The sequence below is a fragment of the Anolis sagrei genome, chromosome 1, assembly GCF_037176765.1.
Source record: "Anolis sagrei isolate rAnoSag1 chromosome 1, rAnoSag1.mat, whole genome shotgun sequence".
In the NCBI taxonomy this organism is placed as follows: domain Eukaryota; kingdom Metazoa; phylum Chordata; class Lepidosauria; order Squamata; family Dactyloidae; genus Anolis; species Anolis sagrei.
In genome coordinates this window covers 209,721,890-209,736,123 of record NC_090021.1, presented here as the reverse complement: position 1 = coordinate 209,736,123, position 14,234 = coordinate 209,721,890, and the positions used below count along the sequence as shown (strand labels likewise).

At 38.0% G+C, this 14,234-nt stretch overlaps 1 protein-coding gene across 3 annotated transcripts in view; it reads left to right on the top strand.

Annotated features, from left to right (window-relative positions):
- The window catches only part of KYNU (kynureninase), a 114,451-nt gene that overhangs the window by 12,067 nt on the left and 88,150 nt on the right, over window positions 1-14,234 (top strand). For all 3 annotated transcript variants that reach the window (XR_010910417.1, XM_060776206.2, XM_060776202.2), the window contains exon 3: window positions 7,479-7,599. Coding sequence is in view for 2 of the 3 variants with exons in the window: in XM_060776206.2 (XP_060632189.2) it covers window positions 7,479-7,599 (121 nt within the window). In the remaining variant the exon portion in view is untranslated. The remainder of the gene's footprint in view (window positions 1-7,478; window positions 7,600-14,234) is intronic.

Here is a 14,234-nt window from a genome sequence, read left to right as displayed (position 1 = left end):
GGTCTTGAAACTGGGTACCACTTTCATCTTATCTGGTCTGGGATGATGACCCTCCTCATCTCATAGTAGCTGATGAAGTTACATTTGCTTAATGGCCTACTGAACCTCCCCATAGAAGCTTGGACTCTTTTACCTCAACACTCAAGAAGTTGAAGGTTAAAGTACTTGAACTTTTTGAATAGCTCTTTTAACGTTTCACTTAAAAACTCATAGACAAGGAAGTTGCCAATGACCACTGCTTGTCTGTTCAGAGATAAGCCTCCTTGGGGCTCCAGAGCAATTACTCCTCATGTCATTGGCTTGGTGTGAGCTCAGTAGTGCCTAGTAATTTGGAAAAATGCCCCATCTTTTCCATGAATTGATGGTCTTTTATATGACAGTAGCAGATCTGATGAGATGACCGAACCTAGTTCACTGGTTGGGAATGGGACTAGAAAACAAAGCACCCAAGAGTGAAGTTTCTCTGCTTCTCATCTAGGACCTTGGCCCTTCAACACAACTGTAGGAAATCCACATTGAACTGGATTATATGGGAGTGTGGACTTTGATAACCCAGTTCAAAGCAGATATTATGGATTATCTGCTTTGACATTCTGTGTTAGATAGCTGTGTGGAAGGACTCCTAAAGGAATCACCCCAGGTTGTTTTCACAGGAGATAGTGGACTGCACCGCTTCTACCCATCCTGTCCTGCCCTGCCCTGCTGCCTTCCAGCATCCAAAGACTAACTTTTTTCCAATCTGCTGGAAGCTGCCCATTCTGATGTTCCTCCTGGTATTTCATATCATTATTCTTCAAAAATCAGATTCTAAAGTAATATCCTTTGTTTTTCACACTCTGTCTTTGTTTCCCTTCTCACTCCATCCTCACAGAAACAAACATCAGGAAACAGAACCATCATTTACAGAAACCAATACTATATCTGAGAGTTTTGTTTTGTTGGGTTAGTCTACCACACATTAACAGACAGTTTGACTGATGCATTTTTTTATGTTAACTTACTGGTGACACTTAACAAATCACCAATCTAGGACTTTCAGTGTTGTATCAGCTAAATAAAGCCAATTTTAATAAGGAAAAACAGAATATATAACAAAGGAAGGACACCAACCAACTAATCTTGCAGTAGTTGTATATTCTATGTGAATAATCAATACATTTTGGAAACTTTAAAAAAAAACTTGAGAGGCTTTGTAACTTTATATACTACCATGAGCTATAAAAAGTAATAAGCAAGATACCCAACATAATTAATTATTCTTACAAATCAACTTAATAATGATAATTTCTCTTCTGTAGTTCCAGTAATTAAACAACGGCATGAATCAGCTATACAAACAAGCATACATTTCATAGTTGCTTTCAGAGTCTCAGTATTTTACATGTTCTCTATGAATGAACTCTTATCTTGCCTCTCATCTCTGAGTCCACAAACCTTACAAGAACCAAGAGCTGGGAGGAGCTTAAGTGGACAGCCTAGCTTACCATCTCCTTTTACACTGAGAAGAGACTATGGCTATAGGGAAGAGAATGCCCTATGAGAAAAATAACATTTTGCTAATTTCCCATGTCATGGTGGTACTTCAGAGTTAACAGAAGTTAGTGTGTGCATTTATTCTAGAGAAGCTATATTTTCCATTAAGGAGAGGAACCACTTTGAAGAGGGTAGCTTTTATATTTGAATTCAGAAGTTAAGGAAACCAGATTTGTTGCAAGGATCCAGTGGATATGTTTGAGTACACAAGACAGTTCAGTACATTACAGTCAAAATTAATTTAATCTAGATGCTGTAGTGGCATCATGCTGTTTGCTTACATGGAGCATATATTTCTCAAGACTTATTCATGCTTGCTGTTCTAGTCTACAAGAGGATGTTTAATCAATAACTCAAAGAAATCAGAACTAGATATTTGAGAAACTTATAACTGAAAACTTCTTTTTACAACAATTTTATTTAAATTGCTATGTCTCTATTTTAGAAGCAATAATATGCTAAGAAAAAAGAAAAAGTATGGAGGAAGAGCTTAATGGGGAGATGAATTGACAATTTATTCCCAGTCTGTTTGGGGATGTCTCTGAATCTAGTTTATAGCTTTAAGACCAAATCAAGATAATGTTGGAAAATCAAGCTGCACGTGGTAACTTGGTTAACAGAGATACTCATTATATCTATTCTGTGCAGATTGCAATATTAAAATCTAGAAACAAATTATTTGAACTGAAGCATTAATGTTGCTTTAATAAGAAAGGCACACGCAGAGACCTCTTCCGTTAAAATTGAAGTGAACAACACAAAACAAGCAATTTTCTTTGTGCTTAATGCTTAAAGCCTACTCAATGAACTTTTCTCAGCCAGAGTTATAGAACTTTAAAGAGTGGGTGTTGATCCATTATACATGTATGTTGATGCTAAAATCTTTTTTCCGGTTAACTCAGTGGAATTTACCTGAGATAACAATCAAAGCAAAATGCAAGGCAAATCTTATATTAAGTCAATATAAAGCTCTGCTGTTAATTTCCAGCTTGCAGCAGGTTAGAAACTCATTATATCGTCCATTTCCTTCCAAACTGTGCTAAAGGAGAATTTTTACTATAAAGAGACTTGAATGAACATGAGCCAGCAAGACTTTGCCTGGAAAGTCCCAAATGCTTTATGGGACAATATTAACAGGACTAGCCAGATACAAGAATCTGCCGTTGAAATAGAACTTTCAGAAAAGCAATACCAAGCATTATCCAAGAATCTAATTACATTTTCTGTTTTTTAAAAAGTTTTCTTGAGTGTAAGCTAGAGTTTTTAAACCAGCAGGGGTAAATATAATTTGCATGGTGTGTACAAGTATGAGTGATCTGACTTGACATTTATCTCTGTGCCAAATGGATCCGAGATGTCTTACTCCTCAAACTGAAAGAGATAATCCAAAATCTTTATATATTTACATAAAACACCACATAGAGCTATTGTCTTGAAAGTAGGATAGAACACATCCCATAAAAGGTGTGATATTTAAAAGGGGATGGGGGATGGGAGGGAAGCTTACAGTGATGCCTTCACCTCATTTTCAGCATCAACATTTTGTTGACAGCTTGCAATAAATAGTCATGACATAAATCAAGGGAGAAGCTGCCAAAGGACTTATCACATGCCAGCTTCTTCTTCAGTGTTGGGTAAAAAATTCCATATATCCAACAGTGAAATAAGGAAAGCAAACACAGTAGGCTTGCTTTCGAAAGGCGCTGTCATCCCAATGCATAGTCATCAAAACATGTTCATCCTTTTGTATCATTCCAATAGATAAGTGTGTATCCAGCTACCTAGATCACCTTTGTCAATGGAAATAGATTGTTCTGCCTTTTCGGCTCAGTATGTGTAGAAGTGAGTGGTATAACAGATATTCTGCTCTTCCTTGTTTGCTCATATTTCATACCAATGCCAGTGTATAAATTCTTGTCGAACCTTTCCTTTCCCTTCCCATAAAGAGATCATCATTATGGTTTGTCAGCAACATTGATGGGGACATGTTGCTGGGACAAGCTTTTAAAAGACATTTCTCCTAATGCTATTGCCCTTAGATCCTTTAATGGTGACACTGTAATGTGTAAGTGTAAATAGAACCCAATAATAAGTTCTTTGTCAAATCCCATGTGTTTTTGCATGTTTTCAAATCATTTCAAATTTATGATAACTCTAAGACAAACCTATTACAGAGTTTTCTTGGCAATATTTGTTCAGAGTGGGGTTGATTTTACCTTTCTTTGTGACTTTTCCAGTAGCTCAATGGATTTCTCTGTCTGAATGGAGATTTAAACTCTAGACTCCCATCATCATAGACCCTACACTGCCATATAAAATCCAGATTATCAGCTTTGCACTGAATTATATGGCAACGTAGATCCATATAATCTAGTTCAAAGCAGATAATATGGATTATCTACTTTGATAATCTGGATTGTATGGCAGTGTAGAAGGGGCCATAGTCCAGCACTCAAACCACTATGTCAGAATGGCCCCCACACTGAAATTGAGTTAAAAGGAATATAATTTCTCAATTCAAGATTAAAATAAGAGTGGATGCTCCTGGAACTAAACATTGTTCCTTTTTTCTGTGAAGTGCATGTGGAACTGCTGAAGTTTCCATCTAATGGGGGCATATTCCATTAACTCTCTACATTGATCCTCCCAGTAATGGACTTGACATAGGTCTGCAGCCAGGGAAATTAACTTTGCTTCCATACTACTCAACTTTAGAAACAAAGGACCTTTTCCCACCAGCATTATAGAATGGAGGCTATTTTCTGCCAATCGTCCAAGTTGCTTCTGCAGATTTCTGGGAAATCTTGGAATTCTCAGCTAGAGAGGTCCTTGGCATCCCTAAACTACATTTCCCAGAATTCTGTAGGAGCTGATCGGATGATTGGTCTCTGTTTTATAATGCTGGTGGGAAAATGTCCAAACACAGTTAACTAAAGTTTCAAAATCATGTTTATTTCAGCCATATTTAAATTTTTGTACATTTCATGGAAGTTAAATGCTGAGTATAGAACAGATTGCTCTAAAAATCTGAAAGTACATGGTCTACAAAAGGAAAATTACATTAAATGAATTCTCCTTGGATGGTGCCCCCTCAAGGGTGAAGTAGAAAGGCTTCAGTGCCTATAGACGAACTGATAAGAATACATGTAATAGCTGTTCTAATGCTTGCTTAGAATTTAAGGAATTATGGTACTGTTCATAGGCTTGCTTCGTCCAATCTCAGACTGTGTTATTCTCCTTCAGGATAACAAAGACTTGCGAAGAGAACCAATTTCGAAGTGTGAATAATATTTACACCTCTGTTATTGCTCATTTTAAAAAGGAAGCTGATGAAAAACAGGGAAAGTTTCCGTAATAAAGATCTGATTGAAACTGCTGTTGTGATTTAAGTTGGTTTTTTTCTCTTAAAAAAAAAACCCCAACTCCTTTAGAGCTTTAATTAAGAAGTTATCTTTGTCACTGCTTACTTCTGGCAAGATTAGTGGTTGAGTTCAAAGTAGCGTCACAAAACCTAGTTTGAAGAGCTTAGAGTTATTTAATCTGTTTTCTTACGGCTTTAAAACAAAATTGCCTTGGCCAAATGTAAACTAATTATTACATCTTTTTTATATAAGTGTTTTATGTAAATTTTAATATGTTTGCTCAAGCTGTCAACTTGTACACATTGTGGCACACGTTGTAAGAGGTTGATAGATGTAAACATGTGCTCTTTCCACAAATGGAACACTATCCCTTATGACCTGTAATAGAACACGGCAGTATATGAAAGGAAAGGTGATGAAAAAGGCTAATCACTTCTCTTGACCTCTGATTTACGGATTTGGTATCTTACTATTTTCTCTATTGAGTGGAAAACATTTTCAGCCGCTATCTTGCTCTGTGCAAGGGATACTTGGCTGCCTACATTTCATCATGGCAACATGATAAAAGTAGAAACAAACACTTAAATTTTAATACACTTACTTCCAACATAGGGAATGGGCTAATCCTTTGTATTATCCATCAAAAAGATTGTACAAAATATATGTATTAATTACATTTCTAGGGACTTCAGACTATAAAGTAATCCATCTGCACACCTTTTTTTCTTCTCTCCCCCTTAACTGTTGCTGCTGTTTATATAGAATTACAGTCCCTTCAAGAAAAAGACTGGTTTTACCTGCTTATATGTGCATCAGCATTTCGGTTCTCCATGCTCTTAGTTTGACCTTTTAATAATAAACCCTGAAATTACCTTTTAAAAAGCCACTGAAAAGTATAGATCTGATGAGTCCTGGAAGAACCTTAAACTGATATTTTAACTGCTGGCGGTATAGTTCATAGTAGTTTTCCATCTTGTTTCACCATGCAGATGGACACAGAAGTGCTAGGCTTTTTTCCATGTCAGGAGCGATTTGAGTACCTGCGAGTTGCTTCTGGTATGAGAGAATTGCCCAGGGGACATCTTGATGTTTTACCATCCTTGTGGGAGGCTTCTCTCATGTCCCCGCATTGGGAGTTGGAGCTGACAGAGGGAGCTCATCTGTGCTCTGCCTGGATTCAAAACTCCGAACTGTCAGTCTTCAGTCCTGCCGGAACACTGGTTTAACCCAGGGGTCCTCAAACTTTTTAAACAGAGGGCCAGGTCACGGTCCCTCAAACTGTTGGAGGGCTGGAATATAATTTGGAAAAAAAACCATGAATGATTTCCTATACATTCTGCACACATCTTATTTGTAGTGCAAAAAGCACTTAGAAACAATACAATAATTAAAATGAAGAACAATTTTTAACAAATATAAACTTATTCATATTTCAATGGAAAGTGTGGGCCTGCTTTTGGCTGTTGAGATAGGATTGTTGTTGTTGTTGCTGTTGTTGTGTGTTTTCAAGTCATTTCAAACTTTGGTTGACCCTGAGCAAGAGCCAGGTAAATGACCTTGGAGGGCCATATCCAGCCCCGAGCCTTAGTTTGAGGACCCCTGGTTTAACCCATTGCGCCACTGGGGGCTACGTTCACTGCTAGTTTTTATGTATACAGTTTTTTGTTTTACCCAAGAGAGTGTGCCACTTCCATGTGATGTGTATTTTCCAGCTAATGTTTGAGTATTTGCTGATTTTTCTTTGCCTTTTAAAATAATATGCAGTTTGACCTCATTGCCTATGAACTCAATATCAATGGTTTCTCTGGAAGTATTTGTGGGACTTTCTAGGAGTACATCTACACTGTAGTATTAATGCAGTTTGACACCACATAGATCCCTTCCTTGGGCACCGGTGCCCCATTCTATACTGTGCTGGTCAAAGACCGTAATAAATCATTGATTGATTGATCAGTGTTATGGGATCATAGGAAATATAGTTGAACAAGGCCTTTAGTCTTCTCTGCCAAAAAGTGCTGATGCCTCAACAAAACAAAAATTCCACAGCATTGAGTTAAAATGATGTCAAATTGCATTAGTTCTACAGTGCAGATGCAGCCTATGTCCTCCAGTGCTATTCTATGGTGTGATTCTGGCTCAAGTATAGTCAAAATATAGGATTCACTATTACACATGGTTTCAGGTATCCACAGAGTGTCTTGGAACATATCCCCCACAGATATGGGGATTATATTGTACTGTATTAATCTTTTAGACCATTCCTGAATATTACAGAGCTTTGGTACACATTCTAAAAGCATATTGGACATTTCAGAATGATATGGAACTTTCTCCAAAATGCAGCCTTACTCTTGCTAGTTATTTTCTCTGATATATAGCCTACAACACCTGATATTCCTTGGGAGTATACTATACTTTCCTGTTTGTCTGTACTTAAGGTCTATTTCAGGAATATAAGTTGATGGTAGTCAAGTTTTTGGTTCATCAGCTATGAATGTTATATTCAATGCAGAATATTTTGTGCTGATGGGATTGAATGATTATTTTTAAAGACCCTTTTTATTTTATTTTTTTCCCCTTCAGCCAACTTAGCTTTAGTGAAAGAAAATGACGACTGCATCTACTTTGCTGGAAACTCTCTTGGGCTTCAGCCAAAGAAAATCAAAATGTACTTGGATGAAGAACTTGACAAATGGGCTAAAATGTAAGTAGTGCCTATTGGTGTAGATAACTGAAAATGCTTTTTTGAGGGCTAGAAAAGCAATTGATTTATCTGGAAGATGAGGTTCAGTAGGAGAATATTCTGTTAAAATGTGGAATTTGATACCACCAGTATGTTGATGACACTCATCTTTCCTTTGCCTTGTCATTGTAGTCACTTGGGTCTATCAAGATGTTGGATAAATGCCTGGTTGCTGTAATGGACTAGATGGGGGCCAGTAAAATGAAACTAATCCCTGACAAGTGGTGGATTTTAAAACTGATGGTTCCAGGGCAGAAAGAGATAGGTAATCTATCTTGAAAATAGTCATTCTTCCTAAAAGAGTAAACAAATATCATGAAAGAATTCCTGGATCCATCTCTCTGTCACTGGAAATCATATGGCAGCATGCCTGGTGTGAGTTTTGACCTGTTTGCTATCTACAGACTTTATGGGCCATCGGCATTCATCTACTGTGGAACTCACTTCCCTGGAGTGTGGTGGAAGTTCATTCTTTGGAGGCTTTTGGATGGCCATCTGTCAGGGGTGCTTTGATTGAGCATTTCCTGCATGGTACAGGGTTAGACTAGTGGTCCATATAGTCTCTTCCATCTCTATGGTTCTAATGTTTGGGACAGGGAGAGAAAGTAGGGAGAGCAGTTTTGGAATCAACATGGCATAGTGGTTTGAGATAGGAATATGACTTTTTAAAACAGAGTCCAGATCCCTACCTGGCCATGGATGTCTACTAGGTGACCTTGGACAAATCACAAACTCTACACTGCTACACTGACAGAGTAATGTGGAATAAAGTAGCAGAGGAGAAGGCCAATCAAATGTGCACCTGATCACACATCCAGTGCAGGAAATGGACTATAACTGGGTAGTACTTATATGTACTGGAATATTCAGTTTTGTCCCAGTTCCATAATCTGGGACAGCTGTGGAGGATTTGGTTGTTTACCCAAGTACCCTGCCTCAATGCAAATGTGTGGATCACCAGAGTATCCATCCCTTAATTGATTTTACCATTCAATGTGGTTTACACCTACACACATTACAGCCCCTTTTGGAATAACTTGTGATTTTGCTTATCTCAGTTTGAAGCTTCCAATGCACATCCATGTCTTTGAGATGCTTTCAATTCACATTAAGTGGTCAGTGTAGAGGTGCCCCAAGTCTCAGAAACCCCTGTGATAGGTTTGCTTTAGTGTCACCATAAGTTGGAAATTACCTTAAGACACATGACAACAACAACACTTGTGTGAACTACATCATTTCTTCAGAATCCAGAGCAATCCTGCAGCTATTCAGACAATACATTTCTTTAAAGTCAGATGTCTGTTTTCCAAGGAAGATTACCACACCATAAACTATACTACTTTAAGGTATCTCTATGTGATGCTATTTCCAATGTTCAAAAGCAGATTTTTTTTAGATTACTACAAAGGAGGAATAGAAATCTCATGCCCCTCAGGTGTTGATCAGGCTATGCTGGTTGGAGCTGCTGGGACTTGCAGTCCAGCAACATGTGAAGGGCTTCATGATTCCCACCATTACAGAAAGGTAAATGAAGAAGTGAAAACATTTGAACTCTGATTAGCATTTGTCCCACTGTTGTTAATTTAGCAAAGCTCTGCAGTTTTGCCAGCCATTTAAAAAATTGCTATACTGTCCATTTTTTTCTACGATTATCATATTAGATCAAGGAAATGGCTGACTTCATTCAAAAGGTTAAAGTTAAATAGCTTCCTTCTTGATTTAAATGAGGCCTGGCTGAGTAGTATTTTATCTCACACAGCCTACTTTTGCATTGGCTCATTTTTCCACAACCGTGTTTGTGCTGCAGTACAGACAGTTGGGTCGGTTGCAGGAAGGGTGCTGAATCTCTTGTGGGTTTTATTCTGAACTTTAAAGGAGTAATCCAAAGTTATGGACCTCAATTGTAAGCAGGTCAGTACTTTGGTTAAACCCTAGAGTGGACTTGCTGCCCCATTGACATCAACCACCAGCTACTTCTAGTCTTGGTAGTAAATGAAGAAATTTCAGGGTAGCTGTCATGAGAACAAGAGTCACTGTATTCCAAGGCATTTGCTTTCAGCAAAAATAATGTGAGTTGAAACCACTGACCCATTTGCTAAAAGGCTATTGTCTCCCAACACAATAATCTAATTCTAGCATCCACAGAATGCTCTTCCAGCATCACATTTCAAATTAGTTGATCATACTTCTCTCAGTTTTCTTGACTGTTGTACAGAGAAATTGGAAATTCTATGGCATGGATGATTCTGATTGTGGCATTCAGTGATATATCTTTGCACTTGAAGATTTTATCTAGCCTGACTATGGCATGATTAATGATGAATGATTGCACCATGGTATGGAAAATGTTTATTTTTAGGAATTCATTACCCATTTTAAAGTTATATAAATTTTAGTGGTCATTATTTTTGCTTTGTTTTTTGGTTTTATGCAGCTGTTATCTAGCTTTTGTGATTTCTTTCTTGATGTTCATCAATAGATATTCCAAGCCTTTGCTATTTTTTGCTCTTAATATTGTATCCTCTGAATATCTTAAATTATTGATGTTTCTTCCACCCTTTAAGCCTAATCCTGCATTCCATTATATGTTTTGCTTATAAAAATACAGGGTGATAAAATGCATTATATGTTCTACTTATAAAAATACAGGGTGATAAAATGCAGCCATTAATGATCCTTTCTACTTTGATTCATTCTTTTCAATTCTAGGCATCAATGATTACGAGCATGTCCTGTTTTGGTGTGTGACCATTTTCTTTCTGGATGACTAGATAGAATGTTTCAATTCCTTTCTCTTCTGCTTGTTAAGATAACATAAATCTAAATTATAGTTACATTAAATTTTCCATGAAATAGTATTGATATTATTTAATCAGGCTTTGCATGACATATATATCTAAATAAAAAAAATAAATGTCTTCCTGGGCATTGGTTCTTTAAGTGACAATTAGGTACCAAAAGCAGAAATAGCATGGAAAGAATAGGGATAGGTGTTTTGGTGAAAGAAAACTAACAAGATAATGTATTGTCAAAGGCTTTCATGACCAGAATCACTGGGGTTTTGTGTGGTTTCTGGGCTATGGCTATGTTCTAGCAGCATTTTCTCCTGATGTTTTGCCTGAATCTGTGACTGGTGTCTTCAGAGGATCTGCTAGAACCTGGCCATACAGCTCGGAAACCACACAACACTCCACTAACAAGATATGCATATGAAGGGAAACAACTAGGATAGGCACGCCTTGCACAAGTAAACAAACATTTTTGAATATTCCAGAGACCACTTGAAAGCTTCTTCCCAGTGAGGGCTTTTCTGTTGAAACGCGATAATGACCAGGCGGGAGGCAGGGTGTAGAAGTGAATGATGATGGCACTTTATTGTTGTCTAAGCACAGCTTATATGGGTTTTGGTGCTCTTCAGCAAAGTCTGTATAGCAACAGTGGGGGATTACATAATTGCCAAGTGATTGGTTGGACTCTCAAGGGTGAGGTAATCTACAGGTGAGGTCAGCTATAGGTGATGTCATCCTTCCTGTCTTCAAGGGTAATGTCCATACATGGTCAGTGGGGTAGGAACAGTGTATGTATCTAGGGAGTATGGCCTGTCTTTAGTCCTAGGTCATGATGTCCTGTATACTTGGCCAAAATGGTGTGAAGCATTAGTGTCAGGGGTCTGGAATTTGTCAATGGGCGTCCAGACTAGAATGGTGTGCCTATAAAAGCCTAGAGGCGCATTGTCACTTTAATGGGACATAATAATGTCATCACTCCTTCACTTTTCTTTCACTAGAATAAACCACTTCTCTTTACATTTCTGTTCTGGTAGTCACGTTCCAAGAGAGATGCTTCTTCAGCATGATGGTGGAGAAGTTGGTAATGCAGACTATCTTTACTACTATAGCAATATTATGCATGCTCATTAAGTGGTTTTGAAGACAGCTGCTGTTACTTTGCCTGTTGTAAGCAAGCACACATTGCTACAGTAGAATTAGGTAAAGCAGATCCTCTAAGGAATCCTGGGAGTTGCATTTTTGCAAGCTCTTGTGCTTACTCTTTCAAGGAATTACAACTCTCAGGATTCCATAACATGGAGCCAGGTCAGTTAAAGTGATGTCAAACTGTATATATACTAGCTTTCTTGCTGGAGCTTCTAATCTTTCTTTACTTTTGGAACTGCCGGTTCCTCTCTTTTCAGGTCATTAGATACTGAAAATGATGCATGTACCTTAAGGCCCTCCTACAGAGCCCTAAAACTCGAGCTAAAAACAGATTAGCCTAAGGCATCCAGATGACATTTCAGGCTAATCTGTTTCAAACTGGAGTAAACTGAATTTACTCAGTTTCATCCAGGTTTTAAAAAAAGCCTCTAAAGATCCAGACCTTTCCTGAATGTCTGGGTCTTTGGAGATATGGGGCCTATGAAAACAGACTCCTGGGATTACCTTCCATGATCCCAGTGCCTATTTTCAAAGCAATCCCTCCCCCCACCCAGGCTCAGGCAGCTTGGAGAAATAGATGGCACTGCCAGACTCCCTCCCTCCCCCATCTGTTTTCCTCTCAATTTACTGGAGAAAGGCTCCGGTGCAGGCCTGAAGCCTTTTCCCCTCTCCCTTCTCCAACAGCCAACAGAGGCCCTTGGAGGAGGAATCCCCACTCACCTCCTCTCCCCTCCCCAAAGCCCTCTTTTAGTTCTTTCAAGGGAGGGGAGAAAAGCTCCAAAGTAGAGGAGGAATGGAGGGCAGGGAGGGGGAGGCTGGAAGTGCTCTTGCCCACCCGTGCTAATCCACCTTTGGTGACCCTACTAGAAGCCTTCACCATGTTAAAGTATTGAAAATAGGAAATCCATATGATGAAATATTTGGAGAAAAAGCATAACCCCTATGTTTTCCCTATTTTGATTAATTTATCAAAACCTTGGGGCTTATGTTGTCTCCAACGTGTTAGTCAATGCTGTTTTTATCAATGTCAATGACAACATTAACAATGACAACTAAAATAACTAAACTGAATTAGAGTGAATGATGAAAAATTCCAACTTCCATATATGAGATTGTACCAAAGTAGGTTAGTTTAGATAGACTGGATCTATACTGCCATATAATCCACTTTCTGAATCCAGATTATATGCTTTGACCTAGGTTATACAAGTCTATGCTACCATATAATCCAGTTCAAAGCAGATAGTCTGGATTCAGAAACTGAATTATAGAGCAATGTAGAAGGGGGCATAGTGCACCAAAAAGACCACTACCATATTTAGGCCAGCAAAACTTATTGAAGAAAATATCAGAAGCACACAACAGATTTGCTCTGTTATTTCTGAAAACCTAAAGAAAAGTAAATGTCAAAATAAGGCCAAACTTAAATAGAATAGTCACAGAAGAGCAGTTTATATTTAGAAAAGTCAGCACAGAAAATGCAATACAAATACAAAATGTGGAAGGTTAAAGGCTTTTGAGAAATGTGTCAGAGACCTTTTGCTTCTAGCTAAATAATGTGGCAGTCAGAAGTGACTGAAGATGGTTATCATTTATGGCTTTTTATTGGGATATATCTGGGATTGGTAAACAAGGAGACAAAATAGACCTATGCTGCATTGCCAGTAAGCAACGGGAGGACTCCACCTCTAAGAAATATACTGGCCATAACACTTTACTGATATATTTTTATTATTTTATATAACAGTTCGCTTCTTCTTTTTAGTTAGTTGTGGTCAAGGCTACTGTGAAATAGCAACAAATACTGTGATAAAAAAAGTGTAGCAACCTTTGTTTAGAGGAGCACAATAACACAGCTCTTCTTATCATCAATAGTAGGCCAAAACCATGTATAAATTCTTACCTTATGAGATTGCCTCTTTTTTTTTATCTCATCCATTTTGAAAAACTATATTTTGGTCTGATATGGAAGCAAATTGCAACCACAAAAAAATACGGGGTTTTAGCTAAACCTTTTGAAAAGCCTGTCAAATTATGGTACTTTTCTAGGTTCCACTTATTCCAAGTCCATTCATCCTCTGTACTCCTGAAATTGGTTAATGTATCTCCCAAACTTTTGAGAGTGGGAGTCACAAATAAATGAGGATTGGGTCTGGTGCATGTTGCATAAAATTGTGGATAATTTATTTTGAAATATTTAAATACGTGATTGAAGAACAGGTTGATTAAAGTCCAACCAGCAGAATCCAAGTGGACATCTTTGTAGTTTGGGATGATATAAATGAATACATATAGTTTTATTTGTACAGAAAATAGAATTTTATGTGTCTAGAGAAACATTTATGCATAAGAAATTCTGTTGAGTGGAAAGTTGGTATATACCTTTGCATTGTTTGGGTGAAGGGCAGACTCTGGGGCCTGGGAAAGAGTTTACCCTTAGGACTGATATTGGGGTTTGCTCTCCCTTCTTGAGTTCCGGGTCTTACTGGGGGGGGGGGGGGAGAGAATGTTCTCTAAGTCTGCCTTGAAAAATAAAACTGTCTGTGGTGAGCAACATCAATATAATGGATTGATGTTGATAAAGGGTCAGGTATTTTCACCCCAGGGGAGAATTTTCTTCTGAATACATATGTGTGAAAGAGACTCCTTTACCAGTTATTT